At 38.7% G+C, this 21,970-nt stretch overlaps 1 protein-coding gene across 1 annotated transcript in view; it reads right to left on the reverse strand.

The window, feature by feature from the left end:
• The window catches only part of CD86 (CD86 molecule), a 63,578-nt gene extending 41,874 nt beyond the window's left edge, over nucleotides 1-21,704 (reverse strand). The window contains exon 1 of the mRNA XM_023516330.1: nucleotides 21,626-21,704. Coding sequence (XP_023372098.1) covers nucleotides 21,626-21,639 — 14 coding nt within the window. The 5' untranslated portion in view covers nucleotides 21,640-21,704. The remainder of the gene's footprint in view (nucleotides 1-21,625) is intronic.
• Nucleotides 21,705-21,970: the final 266 nt, after the last annotated feature.

Below are 21,970 nucleotides of genomic sequence, written 5' to 3' on the forward strand. Positions count from 1 at the left end.
ACCTCAGGTGCACACTCCTGTTTCTGACCCGATCGTACACCCCAAAGCCCTCTGCTCAGCGTGGGGTACATCACGTGCCTCTGAGGTCTATAGCACTGAACTCAGAAGGAGAAAGGCCGCCCTTGCTGAGCACGCCCCCGCTCCCCTCTCGAGAAGGGCTAAGTCCTCAAGGCAGGAGAAAGGAAACGTGACAAAGTGAAAGTTGTTGGTGGCTAGTTGAGGAGGCTCAGCTAAACAAAGGCACCTGGTACGGGTGAGGGAGCCTGGGTGTGGAACCGGTGGTCTGAGATCCAGTCCTGGCTTGACCACTGGGCCCTGGGCAAGTTGCTGAACATTTGCAAGTTTCAGTCTTCTTGCCTCCAAAATGTGGCTTGTGATTTCCTGGTTGCATTATTGTATTGTGTGAAAAAACAAAGGAGCCCTTGCCTGTGAATCACCTGGCACAGCGCCCAGGGCGCAGCTCTTCAGTCCTCATTATTACTCTTCTATTTTCTTTTTAGACTTCAACCAATTCTCACTTTGACCTTCCCACAAAAATTTTCCTTCTGTCACTGAAGGAGGTCTGTAAACCCCTTTGCCTTCCATCCAGAGCCTCTCAAACCCACAGGTCGGGACCCTGACTCACAGATCATCAGGGAACTTCAGCCATTTTATGTTCAGACCCTGGAAACCTCATCCTTTGGGCAGATAGGTCTCACCTGGGGTTTTCCTCTGGATTTCACAGTTGCAATTTTTGCTTGCAATTTGTTCAAAAAGGTCCTTGGTTTTATTAATGTAACACAGGAAATTACCTATCAGAGCACAGGAGAATTAATACATAATCTAGTTAATTTTAAAGTTTCCTTCTTTTCCTGTGCTCAGCAATCAAAATATAAGATTGGCTAAATTCAAAGTCCAGCTAGCAAAATATTGGGAACAATCTTTCCCAAACTTCTGTCATTCTGGCTACTGGTACCACTTCATTTCCATGTATAATCTATACTATCATTTACATGGTATTTTTCTCTTAATTTACTTTAAGTAAATTTATTTTAAGAGGAATCTTCATTTCAATGCTAAAAATTTTAGAAAGCAGCATTATTAACCATAAATAAAAGATGAATGAAAGTAATGCATCATATGGGGCTTTCGAATCACAGAGATCTGTGTTGAAACCCTATTTCTAGTACTTAATACTTATGTATTCTTGGGGCAATTACTTAACCTCTCTGAACTTTGTTTTCCAGAAGTAATACTAAATATCTTACATGCGGCAGCAAAAAGCATTCCAATTTCTCAAAACCAGTTCTCACAAGCAATGATGTATATGCCTGACTTTAAGAAAGTGTGAAACAAACAGGCAAATTTACCAAGTATAATAAATCAGAGGTAAAATTGTAATAAAAGAATTTATGGCTTACAAAAAAAAAAATACTAAATATCTTCTTGTCATGATGATTAAATAAGATAGCCCAGGTCCTGGTGTACAGTAGTATTTTTTTCCTAAGTTTGTTTCATTGTTTTCCCCTTTCTACCCCTTCTCTCATCTACTTGTCCCAGTTCCTGCTTGGAGCTGCCTCCCGCAGTGCTGTAACCCAGGAGTAGGTTAAAGGAAGAGAAGGGAGATGGGTGGTGAACAGATAGCAGAAATAAGGATGATATGGGGAGTCATGGAATTCTCTTACTCTATGGCTTAGCTAGAATTGCCAGGCTATAAGGGACCTCAGAAGTCATCACTTCAGTCTTTCACTCAAGCAAGGACCCTTTCAATGTCTTGATAGAGGCACATCTAGCTTTTGCTTTCTTACTTGTCATGCTGGGAAACTCATTACCTGATGGAAGACTTCTAAGAAAAATGTCTTTTTTTTATAATAATCTCAGACTGCTACCCATTACTCCCCATCTAGTGGTCTCTGTGCTGTTTTCTAGAACTACCAGAATATATTCTTTAACCATTTTCCATAAACCCCTTCAAAAAGCTGAATGCAGATATTATAAATTTCCCTCATAAACTCTTAGAGTTCTCAACTGCTTCTCATGTGATTTTGTCTCCAGGATCCTAATCAGCTTGGTGGCCCTCCTACCAACCCCCTTCTCCCTGAATTAGTCAACATACCTCCTAGCAGAGACGGGTGGCAGAACAGAACAGGCAGTGACTTTCATTAATGACTCAATGATCAAACTGGCCTTTCAACAGCTGCAGGTGGTTGCAGACCATAATTTTTTTTTCACATATCAAGTCAGATTGCAACCCCCTCACTCCATCGTGTTTGTGTGCTGGGCCTGCGTTCAGCCAATCAAAATCACTCTGATCCCACACGTGTCATCAGGGCCAAAGCAGGAAGGAGGTAACAGTGATGACAGTCAACAGCATCAAATGCCGAAAGAAAGATGACAAAATGATGACCAATCTCCTGTGTTTTGTGAGGAGGAAGTTGCTGATAACATCAAAAAGCTGCTTTAATTGTGAGGCTGCTTCCTCCACTGCCTTGAAGAGGACTGTGAGAAAGAGGAGCCAGAGTAGGAGAGACTACCAGTTGCAGCTGGGGCTCTCAGAAAGGGATGACAGATACCATCCTGATGTCCTCATGTGTCCCCAAAAGATATTCCCCTGGGGACCACACAGTTAAGATTGACTCTGTGTGTCAAAGCTAGAAACCTGTGGGTATCTGCTAGCATCCAAATGCTTAGCCGAATTTTTTAATTTCAGCCATGCATTTGTTGCTACATGGAAATAGCCTCTTGTGGCCAGTGGTCAAGAGGCAGTCTATGATCATTCTGGGTGTAGTGGTGTTAGTTCCAACGTAAACTAAAGTGGTTTCCAGAAATAATTATAGCAGCATTATTTATTGAAATGTTTATTTGTGGTTTTTTCCTGAGCTTTCTTGATATAGAGATTTGTGCAGGAGGTGGGCGATGGGGAGTTGGAAGGGTTGGTGGAGCAGAAAAGACCCAAAGTCAAAGGCTCTTCTAGACGTTTGTGAAAGCCCACGGACGAGATGATATAAGTGTCCTATGGGGTGAGAAGAGAAGGAGACAGTGCTTTTGAGATGTGAGAGGATGGGAGGGCAGGGGATGAATGTGTGGGTCCTATAGTGGTGGGAACTAAAGCACCTCTCCATTAGTGCTCCTGCATGAGCAGTAATCTTGGGGGTCATGGCTTATACCAGAGAGACCATGTCCTTGGCTCAGGAATGAGCATAGATATTCTCATTCCCCATGGTAGCATGTGGGCAAGGAGATGCCACTGTGGGCTCAGGTAGTAAGCATGCCAATGGCAATCAGGACAGACTAGGGACCTGTGGTCCAGGCACCAGATGAATTTTTTGAGTTCTATTTGGGCTGCAGAAAAGGAAGGGGACCCCTGAATGACCAAGATGGAATCTCTTGTCCAATTTGAAGAAAGAAGGTGCAGAGGTGGGATTAGGTTGGTTGAGTTGAAGGAACTATGCAAAGTTGGTTGGACCCATAGACAGAAATTCATATCCTATGCATGATATGACCTATGAAAGGGGGACTGAGATTCCACTGTAAGCACAATTCCTGAATTTTTCTTAATTTAGAAGTGATACATCTCAGGGCTGGGTTGGCTTTTTTTCCTAGCCTGCGACACATTTGCTAATAAAAGGGTTGTTAGCCACAGCTCCCAGGACTTGACACTTGCCTTTTAGTGAAACCCTGGTGGTCCACCATTCCTTGATATCACCTGAGAGAGAGCATAAGACATTTGTGATGAATTTTTCTTTTTACTACTGCTGTAAAACTGTGTTTTAGAAAATTTAAAGCTTAAAAACACACTAACCCTTAGGAGAATAAAAAGATAAGCCACAGACTGGGAGAAAATATTTGCAAAAGATTTATCTGATAAAAGACTGGTATCCAAAGTATACGAAGAACTCTTAAAACTCAAAGATTAAAAAACAATACAAAACTTAAAAACCTCATTTTAAAAAGTACAAAAGATCTGAACATGTACTTCCCCAAAGAAGGTATACAGATGGCAAATAAGCGAATGAAAAGATAGCATGATTTGCCATTAGAGAACTGCAAATTAAAACAACAATGAGATCCTGCTACACATTTATTAGAGTGGCTAAAATGCAAAATCCTGACAACACCAAATATCACCAAGGATGTAGAGCACCAGGAACTTACATTCATTGCTGATAGAGAGGCAAAGTGGTGAAACCATTTTGGAAGATGATTGGTAAGTAGTTTCTTATAAAACTAAACATAAGCTTGCCTTATGATCCAGCAATCACGCTTCTTGGCATATTCCTCCAATGAAATTGAAAGCTTATGCCCACACAAAAACTTACACATAAATATTTATAACAGCTTTACTCTTAATTGCCCCAAACTGAAAGCAACTAAGTTTCCCTTTAAATATGTAAATGCACAAACAGTGGTACATCCAAACAATGAAATATGATGCAATAATTAAAAGAAATGAGCTATTGGGACATGAAAAGACACGGGGAAGCTTAAATGCATATTGCTTAATGAAAAAGGCCAATATAAAAAGGCTACATGCTGTGTGATTCCAATGACATGAAAAGGCAAAACCATGGAGACAATGGAAAGATCAGTGGTCGCCGGAGCTCAGGGAGAGGAGGGAGGAATGAATTGGCAGAATGTAGGGAAATTGTAGGGCAGTGATACTTTGTGATACTGTAATGGTGGAAACATGACATTACACATTCGTCAGAACCCATGGAACTATATAACACAAAGAAGGAAACGGTGTAAATTATAGACTTTAGTTAATAATAATGTATCTATATTGGCTTATTAATTGTAAGAAATACACTATACTAACACAAGGAGGTAATAATGGGGGGGTTGTGGGCTAGATGGAGGTAGATGGGAATTCTCTGTACTATCTGCTCAATGTTTTATAAACCTAAAACTGTTCTAAAATTAATGTCTATTAATTAAAAAAAAGCACACCAATCACATGTCTGATTCCTGGTAAAGTAACTAAATTAATGATGTGACATTTTAGAGAGCTTCTAGACTAGTGGGAAAGAAAATTAGCATCAATTTCACAGTCCAAAGGTTCCACTTCCCCATGATGCACATTTGGAATCAAATACTATGCACAAAATGTTGCACAAAATCTTTAGTTTTGCATTAATATTTCTACCCTCTCTTGTGGCATTTTCTGCGTCTTTCTCATGCAGAAGCGTAGATTTTTCTGTTACTTCCTTAAGTAAATTAAAGGAAAAGCCCCACTGTTTTCTGAGGCCCAGATCAATTAAAAAAAAAAAAAAAGCTTTCAGTTCTATGTTTTTGGAGGAACATTCTTAGAAATGTAGTGGGTTTCTTATTTCTTTGAGGAGGGATACAATTTTAACCTACACTTAAGAGAAAATTTATCTAGTCAAGCAATAGGAGTTGAATCTTTTTCTTTGAGCTCAAATTTTATAGCCTCAGTAGTTTTATCATACCAGTGACTCACTGAGGTCTGGATTGACCCTCACTCTCACAACCTCTAGTACATAGTGCACTCTACTCCCACCCTGGCTGGCTTCCTTTGTCTCCTTAGCTGCCCTGGGGTATCTTCTTTTATTCACTTTCTCATGATGCAAATTCATTTCTTGACTCATATTCAATCAATTTCTGAACTAGAAATTAAGGCCCAGGGACACAATTTTGCCTAGACGTCCTCAAGCGAGACGTCAGAAAGGCAAAGGACACCACAAGGTGTTTTCAGGATTCTATCAAAGTGAATGCAAAAGACTGTCAGCACTTTCTCTCAAAATCACATGGCGGCTTCAAGCAGAAAAATACATTTATTTGGATTGAAGATTTCACTTGCTTATATTAAAATGTAGGTTAAGGGAAAATAGTTCAAAAGATAAGCATTTTCGAAAAAGTACTGTTGTACCAGGGATGGGTGTGGCCTTCGGAAGTGTACTTGCTTTAGTAGGCTAGGCGATGGGGAAGATGGGCCTGGGTAGAGCTGATTAGTGTCAGCAACCAGTGTAGGTGGGGAGCCAACACCCTCATCCTCTGGGTCTGAGCTAGGTCTGTAGTCCGGTGGAGACATGGCCAAGTGGGGTAGGGTATGCTGGGGCATGGCCAGAATCAGGAGCTTCTGGGAAGTGTAAGGAACAAGGCCAGTGGGGAACTGGACTGCAGGTCAGGGAAGCAAAGCTACCAGTGTGAGTAACCAAGAACTACAACTTAGCCCATCCACACTAGAGGCTAGGATCTAGCAGCAAGACCACATCCAGGGCACCCCCACCTTGCCTTCCTGCTGTAGATCCAGACAGCTCACAGAAGGGGCTGGGCAAGGCTTCAGGGATGGTACCAGAGTTGCGTGGGAACTAGTAATCAGTGTATAGAAGCTAGTGACACATAAAGACACACATTTTTATGTTTTACTCTTGTTCTTTACCCACCTTGGAATCTCAGTAATATTTCCCATTTTCCAATAATACCTTAAAATCCACAGATGGAATTGCGCCATTCAGAATTTCATTATACTTTTCAATTTGCCTTCATTTCTTCAGCAAATGCTTTTTCAGCCCAGAATGAATGCAGGCTCTGGGCTAGTTCTGAGATACAAGGTGAACTAAAGAAGAGTGTTCTCTGCCCCCCTGGAGCCTGTAGTTGAGGAGACCTACTCCAACGGAATAAGGTCAAAGTCACCAAGCGATCTTAACAGCATGAGGTAGATTCAAACTAGGTTGTAGAGTTCACAACCAAGACAAATTTCCGCCAGGCCCTCCATTTCAGGAATAGTTTCTCCAAGAGTTATTGGTTCTCCTCCACATTATATTTTATTTTCTTACATTAATTATTTTTTATTAAATCATAACTTTGTACATTGATGCATTTATGGGGTTCAGGGTACTGCTTTGATATGTAATGTGAAATGCTTACATTGAACTAACATGTCCATCACAATTATACTCATTTCTTAACACATTATATTTTAAATGGGCAGGGCGGGAGTCTCTACTGAGGGAAGGTGGACTAAATGATTTAATTTCCCTTCCATTGTAATCATTCTATAATGATTAACTTCCCTTCCAGTTAGTAATAGCTATATTCTAGCTATTCAATAGGATTTACAAAGCTATTGTATAGTCTCAGGATTTCCTCTGATAGTTTACACAAAAGAAGGTCTATTATTTAACAAATAACATAATTATATAAAATCTTTCCAAGATGAAAGAAATACATAAAATAGCACAATCAAAAATCGGTTACCAATAACCTGCCAACATCAGTGATGTCACTTTTCAGAACTCAATACTATCTGATTCCAAACCTTTATCCTTTCAATCTTTAGTGTCACCTGGGAACATTAAGCCAATATTCAAAAGACTGTGATTCTGAATTTAAACCGGCCCATTTGCTTAAATGTATGAACTTATATATTCTGAGAAGTTATCATTTCTTTCACAAAGAATCTGACATTTATCATTTCATTACCTCAGAAGAACTAAAATGGGTTAATGTCCTAAATGTAAAAGTTGCTCAAAGAGTTAAGTCCATTTTTTTTCTCTATAGGTGCAGAGGAGGGGGTATAATGCATAACAAAACTAACACATTTTAAGAAATGGCAGCCTATTTTAAATTTAGGGAAGCATGAAGACATGTGAAAGCACCTTTTTATGCAAAGTATTTATTTTAGAATGTAAATAAAATGTGTACTACAAAGTAAAATAAGATATATTGGGGCATATGGGACACAGTGAAAATGATTAAACCTGTTAAGAAAAAAACCCAAAACACCGGAGTTTTTATAGCTTCCATTTCACAGCAAGGATGGCATTGCACACTCAAAGACTCACTTCCCTGTGGCATCTTTGTGACCAAAAGCAGTACACATGGAACTTCTGTGAATCTTTAAAATGTGCATTTGTCAACCTGGATGTGCTGTTTACAAGTTGGTGGCACAGAACCACAGACTACTCTCTACTACTCCCCTCACATGTCTTTATCTGGAAGATTCTAAAGATCCACCCCGACATAGAGATGTTGATACTTGGGAGAAATTTTCCAGGAAAACAAGATGTCATTCTTACTACTTTACAGCAATGTGAGAGAGAGATGGCCTCTTCTGAAAAGTGCCTTTATTTCAGCTTTACTCAAATCTTATTTAAGTTTGCAAGGAATCTTAAATAAGCCTTACACAGCTTGGCTGCAATTTTAAGATGAGGAGTTGGAATTTTTAAGAAGGGCAGCATTTATAGACCAATTCATCTTTGCATTTCATGGATAGGAACAAAATATTGCATTTGAGTTGCATTTTCACTGTGCATAGCCTATTTGCATGCAAACAAAAGAGACTATTTTTACAAGAGGTTTTCTGTGTTGTTGTTTTGGTCCCTTGGGATGACTGTGGTAAGGAAGAAGGCACCAGGAGATTTTCATACACTGGATTTCACACATTGTGTTTATGTCACCAGGCGCTCCCCTTTCTTCTTTATTACCCACTTTCAACTCACCGCTGGCCAGTTTCAGAGTCTTCATCACCTCTCTTATGGACCACTGATTGCAACAGCCCCCCAGCTGGCTCCCTTCATTATCTTTCATCAAAAAACAATCTGATTACAAAACTTTCTCACTTTAAAGATCTTCTCCTGATGACTCACAAGCTAGGGCTCACACTTCTTCTTTTTTTAAAATTTATTATATTTTTTATTAAATCATAGTTGTGTACATTGATACTTTCATGGGGTACAGTGTGTTGTTTCCATATACAATATGAAATACTTTCATGCAATTGCCCAACATAGCCTTTATGTCATTCTCATAGTTGTTGTGTTAAGACATTTATATTCCACATTTAGAAAGATTCACATGTACCCTTATAGGATAAATCATAGGCGTGATCCCAGCAATCACCCTCCCTCTACCCATCCTCCCCCCTCCCCTTCCTCTCCCCTTTCCCCATATTCTTAGGCTAAAATTTGGTTATAGCTTTCCTATGATAGCTAAAAATTAGTTTCATAATAGGGTTGAGTACAGTGGATACTTTTTCTTCCATTCTTGAGATACTTGGCTAAGAAGAGTATTTTCCAGCTCCATCCACATAAACATGAAGGAGGTAAAGTCTCCATCTTTCTTTATGGCTGCATAGTATTCCATGTACACCATGGGTTCACACTTCTTAACAAGAGACACAAAGCTTTTCCCAGTCTGAATCCAGCCTGTTTTCTATTACACAACTTCTACAACTTCTTCACTAGTCACATTTGAACTATCCACTATTCCCTGACCCCCTAGACCAGTGGTTCTCAACCTTCCTAATGCCGTGATGTATTTTCATTGTTACAAAGGGGTCGAGACCCACAGGTTGAGAACTGCTGCCCCAGACCCTTTGAAGACTTTTTGCCTTCTTTACCTTTGCACAAACTGTTCTTTCTGCCTGCAATGCCTTTCCCACCATCTCTACTATAAAAATCCACTCTTCTTCTGAGGTCCACATCACTCCACAGTTGGAGCCTTCCCCTCTTCCTCCTTTTTTCACCATATCTGTTTCTTCCTTACTCTTAAGTCACACGGTTATTCTTCCATGACGTGTATAACAATTTCCTCATTGTATTAAAATCTCACTTCTCGTATGGCTGTCCTCTCTGAGGTTCACCAGAGCAGGGACCATGTTCATTCCCCTTTGTATTCTGAGTAATTAGCATGGAAACAGGTCCAGAGTGGGGGCTCAGTTAAGAGTCTATTCATTAAACTTAATATCTGTTAACTGATTGCTATAAGCTAGGCAGTCTGCTAGTATTCTAAGGTACTCAAAGTATTTTAAATGATGACTTCACTTCATCTTCTCAATAATCTAAAAGAAATTATAGATAATTGAGTTTCAGAGAGGTTAGGCCACCTATCCAGGGACACACAGCTAATGACTCCAAGTTTTTAGTGAGATATAGGATTGAATCTTTTTAATTTCTAGCTGATAATTCTGTGTGACTATTGTTAGAATGTCAGCTGGATATCATCACACTTTTTCTTGGCCTTAATGCTGAATGGTTTTACCATTTTTTAGTAAGTCCTTCTACTCCACCCTTACTGATTGTGCAACCTTAGTTATTAAACTTCTCTCAATTTCAGTTTCCTCATTTTTTTGTCCAACCAGGAAGATAATATCTAGCACATGTGGGTACTACAACAATTCAGGGACAACATCTGCTATCAAGTGAGAAGAAGTTATGTGTTGGAAATTTGACTATTGGTAGTGTGTGGAGGTGGGGGTCCTTTTTTTATTATTATTAAGTCATATATATATAGATCATGAATACATTTATGCCTTTGTGGGATTCAATGTGTTGATTATTTGTACAAATTGGAGTGCTTTCATCCTACTAATCAACATAGCTTTCACCTCATTTACTTAATCACAGTGTTAAGACATTTGTGTTCTATATTTGATAGATTTGACTTATACCCTTGCAATATGCTCCATAGGTGTGGTCCCACCATTAACCATCCCTCTATCGAACCACCCACCTTCTTTCCCATCCATCTCCCCTTCCTGCCTTCATCCTGGGCTATAGTTGTGATTCATCTTTCATATGAAAGTATGAGTGATTATTAATTGGTTTCATAGTAGTACTGAGTACATTGGATATTATTTTTACATTCCTGAGATACTTTACTAAGAAGAATATTTTCCAGCTCCATCCATGTAAACATAAAAGAGGTAAAATCTCCATCTTTTTTAATGCTGCATAGTATTCCATGGTATACATATACCATAATTTATTAATCCATTCATGTGTTGATAGCACTTGGGCTTCTTCCATGATTTGGCAATTACAAATTGAGCTGCAATGAACAATCTGGTACAAAGGTGGTTTCATCCCAGTGTCCCAAGGATGGTTCAATATATGTAAATCTATAAATATAATACATCACATAAACAAAATAAAAAACAAAGACCATATGGTTGTCTCAATTGATGCAGAAAAAGCTTTTGATAATATCCAACATCCTTTCTTGATCAGAAGACTTAAGAAAATAGGTATAGAAGGTACATTTTTTAAACTGATAGAGGCCATCTACAGTAAACCCACAGCTAATATTGTATTGAATGGAGTAAAACCGAAATCATTTCCACTCAGATCAGGAACCAGGCAAGGTTGCCCATTGTCTCCACTGCTTTTTAACATTGTAATGGAAGACTTAGCCATCGCAATCAGGCAAGAGAAGGCAACCAAGGGTATCCAAATAGGATCAGAGGAGATCAAACTGTCACTCTTCACAGATGATATGATTGTATATCTAGAAAACCCCAGGGACTCAACTACAAAACTCCCAGAAGTAATCAAGGAATACAGCAGTGTCTCAGGATACAAAATCAATACTCACAAATCTGTAGCCTTTATATATACCAGCAATAGTTGAGGCGGGGGTCTTTAAGAAGTGACTAGGTAGTTAAGAAGAATTAATGCCACTCTGATGGAATTAAGCTAATTCTCGGGAAAGTGAGTTCTAATTTGAGGGACTGGATTACTTCTCGAGAGCCTGAGCTGTTGTAAAGTGAAGCTGCCCATCATGCGTGGCCACTTGTGCATGAGCCTGCTTTGCTTCTGCTTCTGCTTTCCTGGCATGCTGTGATGCCACACTAGGTCCTCACCAGAAGTGACTGCCTGACCTTGAACTTCCCAGCCTCCAGAATTGTGAGCCAAATAAACTTCATTTTTGTTTTTTTATTTCAGAATATTACAGGAGTACAATTTTTTTGGTTACATGGATTGTTTTTATACTACTTGAGTCAGGGTTATATGTGCCCGTCACCCAGCTAGTGTGTATTGTACCTATTAGGTATGATTTCACCTGTCCCTTCCTCTGCCTTCCCACCTGCTTAATTTCTGATGAGTTTTACTTCCATTTGTGCATCTGTTGAGTTTTACTTTCATCTGCTCATTGGTTAATTCCAATTTCATAGTGAGTACATGTGATGTTTGTTTTTCTATTTTTCAGACACTTCACTTAGAATAAAACCTTTTTTTCTTTATAAATTACTCAGTCTATGGTATCTTGTTATAGCGACAGAAAACAGATTAATATAGCACTTACACAGAATTCTTAGCCCTGTCCCTGGTCATCACATTAGTCGTTCATTGCTTTCTACTTTGAGCCATGCATTTGATATCCCTCCATTTGCCCACTTAATCCTTACTCTCTGAAAATTTGAAACTCTTCAACCTTTTAAAGACAAAGAAACCAAGGTTCACACAAGTTAGTAAACTGCCCAAAGTTTCTTTAATTTAAGGAAATATTTTTCCTATGGCTCCTGGAACTGAATGGGACCCCCCCCTTCAATACTCACATAGTGTGTAAAGGGACCATTCTGCCTGTCTGTGAGAAAATACAAGTAGAGGCATTTAAAAGGGTGGGGTTCAGTTTGCTTTCCTTTTTTTCTAACTTTTTTCGGGCAACCATGAACACTTAACAAGCCAGAGAAATCTCTTGGAGACAGAATCTTGGGTCAGCCACAGAATGGGCATATTCACTTTTCTACTCCCTGTTTTCCAAACTCTTTGTTTCCTTTGCATTTATATCTCTCCATTGAGCCCCAGGTCAAGTTTGCCACTCTCCTAATTCACTTCCTTCTTGCCCCTCAGGCAGAGATCTCTGACTGGAAAAGGTATATTGCCTTTGCCTTAGGAAATGACTTCCCAAAGGAAGTGGGCTGGCTGGGTCCAGCCTTTCAAATAACCTTTTCTTGTGGACTCCCAGATGTAATCTACTTTGATCCATAAGTTATTCCTTTCCACCTATCCTTGCCTCACTTTCTAGACCCAGGCTCTTGTATGCAAGCACCTGTAGGGTCTGTGCAGGCCCTATAAATGAGGGAAGCAGGTCACATGGGAAAAGGAGAGTTTTTACAGTCAAGCAGCCTGTGCCAGATTCACCAGTTGTTACCATGTGTGAATGTGGGCCCATGGTTACCACATATTCTGATTCTCCAGAGCTGCTGGAAACCCAAATTTATGTGAATTCTCTATATTTTTGAAATATTGGTAACTCATTATGATTAAAGGGTGTTTTTGCTGTTGTTATTTTGACAACTATCTGTCAAAGACCATTTCTAGTCCCCTAGCCTTTCATTCTCAACCCCTGTCGCAGATTTTGTGCCTTCCCCAGACCACTGGCTCCCTGTTCTTACCCTTAATCATTTGGTTGTCAGAACTTGTTTTGAGCCTGACCCGGCACAGCTCTCTCCAAGCTCAAATCTTTTCATCCACAAATCTTTTTTGCTGCTAGAAGCAATCTCTTCCTCTCAGATCTTCCATAATATATAGCATGGTTTTTCAGAGGGTGGATCTGGAATGAGTTTGGCATTTGGAATCCTGCCTCTGTTACCAGCTATGTGCCTGGACAAGATTCAATTTTCATTTGTGGAACATAGGAGATAGTAATAGTACCTGCCTCCCACAGCTGTTCCTACCAGACAATACAATGTTAACTACAGAAATACATATATCCTGTAATAGCTTCTAAATAGGATCTCTGATTCATCTTGTTGTTTAGCAGGCCTGGGCCAGGTTTGAACCCACCAGCCCCAGTGTATGTGGCCAGCACCTTAACCACTGAACTATGGGAGCCCAGCCTCCACTATCAATTCTTATGACCCTCAAGGCATTGGTAGGTACTGGGGCCCTCATTTTACAGAAGAAAACACTGAAGTTCAGGGAGCTAATAGCTTCTTCAAGGTTATATAGCAGGGGTAAGTAAAGAATCATTTATTAACTACTTATTATTTGACACCAGCCTAAACTGAATCAAAACCCTGGCATTTATCTAAGACACAGACAAATAGAAAACAGCTACCTGCATGCTCCTGTGGAAACTTGCATACTTTGCTGTTATAAAGAACACCACCTTTAATACCTTTAATATGTTTATCACTAAACTGAACTTCTTGAGGACAGAAATAATGTTTACTCCTACATGGTGTATTTCTAATGTACGGCTCAGTTCCTGGAACAAAGAAGATTAACGAACTAAAAGAAATTATTAACAACATGGAGATATTGGCAGTGTCTGCTTGTATAAGTGTTTGTAATATTGATATATGCTGACAAAATGCTTTCCAGAAAGGTTCTACTCATTCATATCCCCACTGTCAATAGTATATGAAAGTACTTCTTATTGAATACCCATTAGCATTATTACTCCTACACATCCCCCCAACCAAAAAAAAATACATTGTAATTTGATCAACAAAAATATCTTGTATTTAAAATGGCATTTCTTTAATATTTAGTGAAGATGGACATTTTGAAATTTTTTAATTACTTTTTAAGATTTTTTGTTTCTAAATAATCATAGACTTAGAGGAAGTTTAAAAGATGTCTAGGGAAGTCCTGTGTACCCTCTCATCCAGTTTCTCTCAATGGTGACATCTTATATGACTATTGTACAATATCAAAAACAGGAAATTGGCTCGGCGCCTGTGGCTCAAGCGGCTAAGGCGCCAGCCACATACACCTAAGGTGGCGGGTTCGAATCCCCAGCCCGGACCCGCCAAACAACAATGATGGCTGCAACTAAAAAATGGCCAGGCGTTGTGGCGGGCGCCTGTGGTCCCAGCCACTTGGGAGGCTGAGGCAGAAGACTCGCTTGAGCCCAGGAGTTGGAGGTTGCTGTGAGTGTGATGCCATGGCACTCTACCCAGGGGGATAGCTTGAGGCTCTGTCTCAAAAAAAAAAAAAAAAAAAAAAACCAGGAAATTGATATTGGTATAATCCAAAGGCTTATGCGGATTTTGCCAGTTTTATACGCATTCATCTGTGTGTGTGTAGGTATGTGTAGGTCCACACAATGTTGCCATATGTGTAGATTCATGTAATGATTGCCATTATCAAGATAGAGAACTGGTCATCACCACAGCCTCCTTCCTGTGATCCCTTCCTCACATCCCCCAACCATGGCCACTACCAATCTATTCTCTGTCTCTAGGATTTTGTTATTTCAAGAATGCCATATAAATGGAATCATACAGTAGGTAACTTTGTGGTAACTTTGCCATGTTTATTTAGCATAATTACCTACAGATTCATCCAATTTTTGTGTGTGTGTAATAGTTCTTTCCTTTTTACTGGTGAGTATTGTTTAAACAATCACACTGAAGAACATTTTTTTTCTAGTTTTTAACTATTGTGAATGAAACTGGTGTAAATATTCATGTACTGATTTTTTGTAAGAACATAGGCTTTTATGTATTTCTCTGGGACCAATTGCCAAGAACACAATTACTAGATAATATAGTAAATGCATGTTTAGTTTTGTAAGAAACTGTCTTCCAGGGTAGCTATACCATGATATGCTTCCAACAGCAATATATGCACAATCTACTTTCTCTGTATCCTGTCAGAATTTGGTGTTTTTACTGTTTTTTAAAATTATTTTAACCACTATGATAGGTATGTAGTGTTATCTCACTGTGGTTTTAATTTTCTTTTCCATTGGGTGGTGCCTGTGGCTCAAGGAGTGGGGTGCCAGCCCCATGTACTGGGGTGGCGGGTTCAAGCCTGGCCCCAGCCAAAACTGCAAAACAATAATAATAATAATTTTCTTTTCGATAATGGCTAATAATGTTGACCATCTTTTCATAAGGTGTTCATTCACCATCTATATATCCTCTTTGAAGAAATATCTTTTAATACCTTTTGCCCATTTTTCTAATTAGGTTGTTGGCATTACTGTTCAATCTGAGTAAATGAAAATATCTCATTGGTGTTTGAATTGGCATCGTTTTACTATTTAATGAAAATGAATTTTTTGTCATTTATGTTTCTTTTAAAAAAATCACTGAATTGATAACTGTACTGAATTGCTTTTATCATTTTATGAATTGCTTTTGTTGGTTTTCCCAATTAGACTTAAAAAATAACACATTAGTCTATTTCATCTGTATTCTCCACAAAGCCTTAAAACTATCAGGTTCTTGGTAAAGATCTGTTGTTTAGTTGGTTGAAAATAGTTGTAAGATGGCAGTGATGATCTAGGTTGACCTTTTGGGTAGTTGTGTCTTTCAGGTTTAATCAGTTTTACTAGTTTTACTGGCTGGTATCAATTAATTGATTTACTTACTAAATGTTAATTCCTTTAATTTTTATTTGATCTTTTAGTACAGTTAAATCTGATTAATTTGACCCCCATGATATAGAGCTGTGACATTTGAGTTATTTGGCCTATCATGTTCCTGACAATACAGAAAGTAAATTTTATTTTATTTTATTTTTTCAGAAAGTAAATTTTACTTTATACTCATTGTGACTAAAAGTTTTCTAAGAAAATATTTCTTAGAATACTTCTCTATTCCAATTCTACCATGTTTTTCCCCCTCTTCTGTTGATGCAAATTAAAAATGATCCCTGAAATTCTGCTTGGGCTTGTGTTCTTCTTACATTACCAAATTCATCAAAGCCTTTATTTCTGCGAAGCTTCAAATATCAGTTTTCTTATGACTTATAATTCATCAAAGCCTTTATTTCTGAGAAGCTTCAAATATCAGCTTTCTTATGACTTAATACAGAATGAAAGCTATGTCAGTACCAAAACACCAACAGGTAAGTGACAGCTACAAAAATTTTTTCCTTTCTAAATTTCTTCCCAAACCACTTTTGGGTGGGAAAAAAAAAGTACTGACTTTTCTTTCTTTTCTTTAGCTTTTATTTTCTTCTTCCTCAATTACTCACTAATTATTTCTGTTTTGTTTTTAAATACTGGATATATATTTAATGAGAAGTTAGTTCCCAATTCTACCTGGATGAATGACAGAGGTCATTAAATAGACTGAATATTTTTATTAGAAACTAAGTGCTCTATGTCCTGAGAATTTTGTCATTTGAGCAAGACTTTTGCATCAAACTGACTGTAGCTTGATTTCTGATGTAACTTGAACCCTTAGATTAAGGTTATCTATTTTCTAGTCTGTTGGGAATAAATTTCACCCTATCGTGTGTTATGCCATTAAGTGTAAATTTTATTTCATCCTTTCAGTGAAAAAAAGGTGCTATGGTGAGTTCCAGCTATCTATTTAAAAATGAAAAACCAGACTAGGAATTATCATACCAAACCTTTATTCCATACATTTTATGCCAAACTCTCTTGCTTTAGGAGATTTAACCTGAGAAAAAGGAAAAAGTACCAGTTCTTCTTGAGTCACAGAGCTCAAGCAGATATGCACAAATATCACATCTTAGCCTCAGATGAATCCCATATTTTTCTGCATAATATTGCCTAAAAAACTTTTCCAGTTTTGTTTTTGCGTTGTGGTTGTTGTGTGTGTCCTTTGGGTCAGGCGAGTTTGAAGTCCTAAAGTAACAGGGTAAGATGCTGGTGAAAAGAATGACAGGTGAATAGTCAACGATTTTCTTCGCCCTATCAATTACTGTCTCAATTCTTCTGCCATTACTGTCTCTGGTTGCTCTCACGATGTAGCAATAGAGTGAAACCTGAAGCGTATTTTCTCTGGAAATTCTACTTCATTCTGATTTGAATGGACTTTTGTGAACTTCAGGGACGATTCAGCTTTGGGGTTTCTGTGCCAAGCAGAAGCCTAACATTTGCTGAGTTCTTCAGAAGGAAGAGGAATTGAAGCTCTGATGTATTTCTCAGCTTTCTCATCCCGTAGTGCAGACCGGTAGGGAATGGTGACAGTGTGTAGTATGTTCCAAATTCAGCAGTCTGCTTCTCCTCTAACTTAGGGCCCATTTGTACCAGGAAAAAAAAGTATTTGATTACCATAAAAAAAAAAAAAGTTGAAGAAGGAGACTCTGGGTCTGGCTGACTTGACTTTAGGTTATTTCCATGTGGTTCTTTATGAGCAGCAGAAGTGAGCTTGCTCTAGTGAAGAGGTCTCCATTCATCACCACGTTTCTTGCCAGAGCAGTGGATCCAATCCATGCTGCCTCCTGGGGTCAGCTCTCTGGAGGCTTCTCCCTCCATTCAACTGGAAGTGCTCTGCAAAGGTCACAGAGGGCCTGGATTGACATTTTCAGTCATTCTCCTACTTCGCCTTTCTGCAGAATTTGACACTATGACTACCCCCAGCTTTGTGAAATATTCATCTAATCTTAAGTGACCTAATCCTCTTTTGGTTTCCCTTTCTCCTCTCTGATATGTTTATTCACCATTTCTTTTCTGACTGCATGCCCTTTGACGAAGTATATTAGTTTTCCAGGGTTGTGGTAACAAAGATCACAAACTGGGGGCTCATAAAACAGACATTGATTTTTTTTCTGGAGGCCAGAGTCCTGAATTGAAGGTATCAACAGGGCTGGCTCCATCTGAGGACTGTGAAGAAAGAGTGTGTTCCAGGCCATTCTCAGACCACACACTGGGGGGCTTACAAAAGAGATAGCTGACCTCTCTTTCTCTGGCCCCAACCTGGTCCACTTCCTATACCTCCCATTTTGTAAAAGATGTCACTGTGGGCTTAGAACATTCCTTCTCCTCCAGTCTCCACATCTGTCAAGAATTAAATCCTGCCTATTCTAGTGCTTAAACATCTCTTAAATGTACCCTCTCCTCTTGGTTCCCACCAGCACTGTTCTGGCTTCATGCCCTCATCACTTCTTATATTATTCTAATAGTTTTCTAAATGATCTCCTTGTCACTATAAATAAGTTTTCATTCTGCTACCAGAGGAATTTTTAAAGAAAATTTATCATGTTTCTTTCTGTTTACAATTCTTCAAACCTGGGCTCGACCTTTAGAATAATCACAGCTGGATTCCTGGGCTTCTTATTCTGACCCAGCACAGCTTTACTTACAATTCCCCCACAAACCTAAACCCCATTTGTCATTTTAATCATTCAGGTCTTGTATCTTAAAACCACTGTCCTCCCATAGAGTCCACAGCTTTCCATCATTTGCCTTCCCATTGTGATTAGAGTCACTCCCTGGAGGCTGGTCTTGTCCTTGATTACTGCCTCTTTCAAGTCATCCCCCCTCCCCAAAAGCATAACCTAGGGTTGTGCTAAATATTTCTGCCAGAAAAAACCTTCCTGAATTCTAGTACGAGCAATGCCACTAAGTGGTTGTATAATCTCAGACAAGTCACTTTTCCTCTGTTTCTTAATTCTAATGGTAATAGTACTAAAAAACTAATAATTACCAAATATTTACCAGAACAAAGTTCTAAATACTTCATGTGGATTATCTCATGAAAATTTCACGAACACCTTATAACATAATGACCATCTTCCCATTTTACCGATAAGAAATTGAGGATTACAATGATTAAGCAACTTGTCTAAGGTCACACAGCTAGAAAGGTGGTGGGGGGAGTAGTATTCAAATCTGATCATTCTGGTTCAAAAGTGTGGCCACTTAACCACTGCACTATTCTCCCTCTCAATAAGCAGCTCACTGCAGAGCCATGCAATCACACCTGTGAAAGGAAGAGAGATTCATTTCCTTCCAAATGTAACAAAACAGGTCTTTCAGGACCTAAAGAATTATGGGTGGAGTGAGTGTATTTTGAAGAAAATTCAAGAGATGAAAGGCTGAAGCTCTCGTCACAGAATCCCACAAATTGTGAGTGACCACACACCACTAGAGAGTTGTCTGCTTTTTCTGAGAAGATCGGGCTGTTATTTCCTATTTTAAATTTATAGTTTCCTGCAGGCAAGAATTCAAGTACAAAAGTATACAACAGAAAATAAAAACCATCAATATTTCTGATTAATACTGTGTGTGTATGTATGTCATGTATGAAAATGGTGACATTGTTCATTCTGCTTTTCCCCCCTTAAGCTAAACACATTATAAGTTATTCTACTGTAGAATTGTTAATAATTGCATGGTATTCCATTATGGATGTTCCATAATTAACCTGTCACCTATTTTTAGACATGTGTTTCTAAGGTATTCCCTATTAAAAACAATGGCAAGAAAAATATCCATGTCACTAAAACTTTACAAACTTATATGATTGTATCCTTAGGGTAAATTTCTAGAAGGTGAACATTGGTTAAAGAGCATATATAGTTTAAGCTTTTGATATGTATCACCAGATTATTGTTCAGAAAGATTTTTTTTTTTTTTTGAGACAGAACCTCAGGCTGTCACCCTGGGTAGAGTGCTGTGACGTCACAGCTCACAGCAACCTCCAACTCCTGTTCAGAAAGATTTTATTAGGGTCAGTGAGTAACAAATATATAAATATTCCTCCCTCCTTAGCAATACGGGGGATTCTTGTTGGCTTGCTTGCTTCTTAGAAAATTTAGTATTCGCAACTTTTATAGAGAAAACAAAACCTGCATTTATTTTATGTATTACTGTTTATTGGCTATTTATTGGTTCATGACCAATTTTCAAGCACTGTGGCACAAAAACAGAATCTTAACAAGAACAGACAACAGTCTGGTTCTATATACCACCAGAGGTAGTGCTAGCATAATTAAGTAGTATCAATTTTATGGTGCCACAAAAATTATAAATAAATTATAAATGAATTATAATTTTGAAATGCTGAGATCGTGCAACATTTCAAAATTCCATTAGAGAAAAACAAACAAACAAACAAAACCTTCCATGGGAGGGAGAAAGAGTATATGTATATCATGTATGAAAATGGTGACATTTAGAAATTAAATTCTAATCTAAACTAAAAGAAGCGAAGCTGTTTCTCAAAGCAGCAAACACTGGAAAAATGACCATCACTTAAATTTTCAAAGAATCATAATCACAAATACATAGTGCCTGGTTCTAACCACCACCATCCAAGAGAAGGGCAAGTATGACTTCTTTCAGGAAGTCCCTGTCATGGGAACCAACCACGGTGTGGAGAAATTGTTGGTGCACAGCAAAGTGGGCAAGATAGATTAAACTCTACCCTTTATGAGCAGCGTGACCTCGGGCAAGTTATTTAGCCTCTTTAAGCCACAGTTACCTTATCTATAAAACAGATATCTGTCTGAAAGTCATAGTAAAAAAATAAAAATCAGCAGAATACCACCAGCAAGTTACACAGCACATCAGGTATGCTGAATATGTGAGAGGTAACTGAATCGGTTTCCCTCCTTCTACTGCTCCACCCTGCCTGCAATTTCCGACCTGCCCTTTGTGACTCATTAGAGCTCTGCATTTTTCCCCTCTACTTCTTTTTTTCTTTCTTCTCTGCCTCTCTCTTTTCACTTTCTCTATTTCATTTCTCAATCCTTAGGCCAAACTGACCCAATCATACAAAAACCTTACCCTATTACTTTTCATACTTATACAAACACTTCTTTCCTGATTCTTAACTAAAAATCAGTGGCTATCATATTCAATATTTGAATGACAAATTTATAAAACCAACATTAGTCACTCAAAGAAAATACAGCTATCACCAATAAACTGCTTTTGGGCACCTCAAATAATCATATAGCAAAGACATTTGGTAAGAAAAGAAAAAAAAAAGTTTCGCACTAAGAGCTATGGAAGCAACCTACAGCGGATTCTCTAAGAAAGGAGAATGGCTTCCAGGCTTTAGCTAATTTCTCCCTCCCAAGACTTTAGACGCTCCCTCCAAAGTGTTCCACTTTTGGCCTCCGTATAAACATACCCTTAGCACATTTTTTAGCATTTTCACAATCAGAGCACCACACTAAACCTTAGACTCCCACTGAGGTCACAACTCATAACTGCCTTGCAAAGAGTAAGAATTACCACTCACAGTTGGGGATCCATCTTGACTGGTTCTGCCGTGGTCCGCTGACTGGAAATGACTCCACTCGCTTGTCTGTCTGCGCTGATCCAGCAGCAGCCCAAGAGCAACTTTTCCACGCCTGTGCCGACCTTCCTTGCAATGACTGTATACCTACTCTGTAAATTCTTTACCAGAAGATGTTCCTCTTTTCTCTACAGATTTTGCCCACACTTGAGAAAGAAATTTAACCCTTTCCTTGCATTGACCTTAGTCTAAATACATTTAAAAAAATATAATTCAGTAGTTTGAATCCCAGGCATGAACTCAAACTAAAGAAGTAGGAAGAGGCTAACTAAACCCTCCCCCTTGAAA

Source organism: Otolemur garnettii, unplaced genomic scaffold (genome assembly GCF_000181295.1).
Source record: "Otolemur garnettii isolate 467f Iridium unplaced genomic scaffold, OtoGar3 scaffold00089, whole genome shotgun sequence".
Taxonomy (NCBI): Eukaryota; Metazoa; Chordata; class Mammalia; order Primates; family Galagidae; genus Otolemur; species Otolemur garnettii.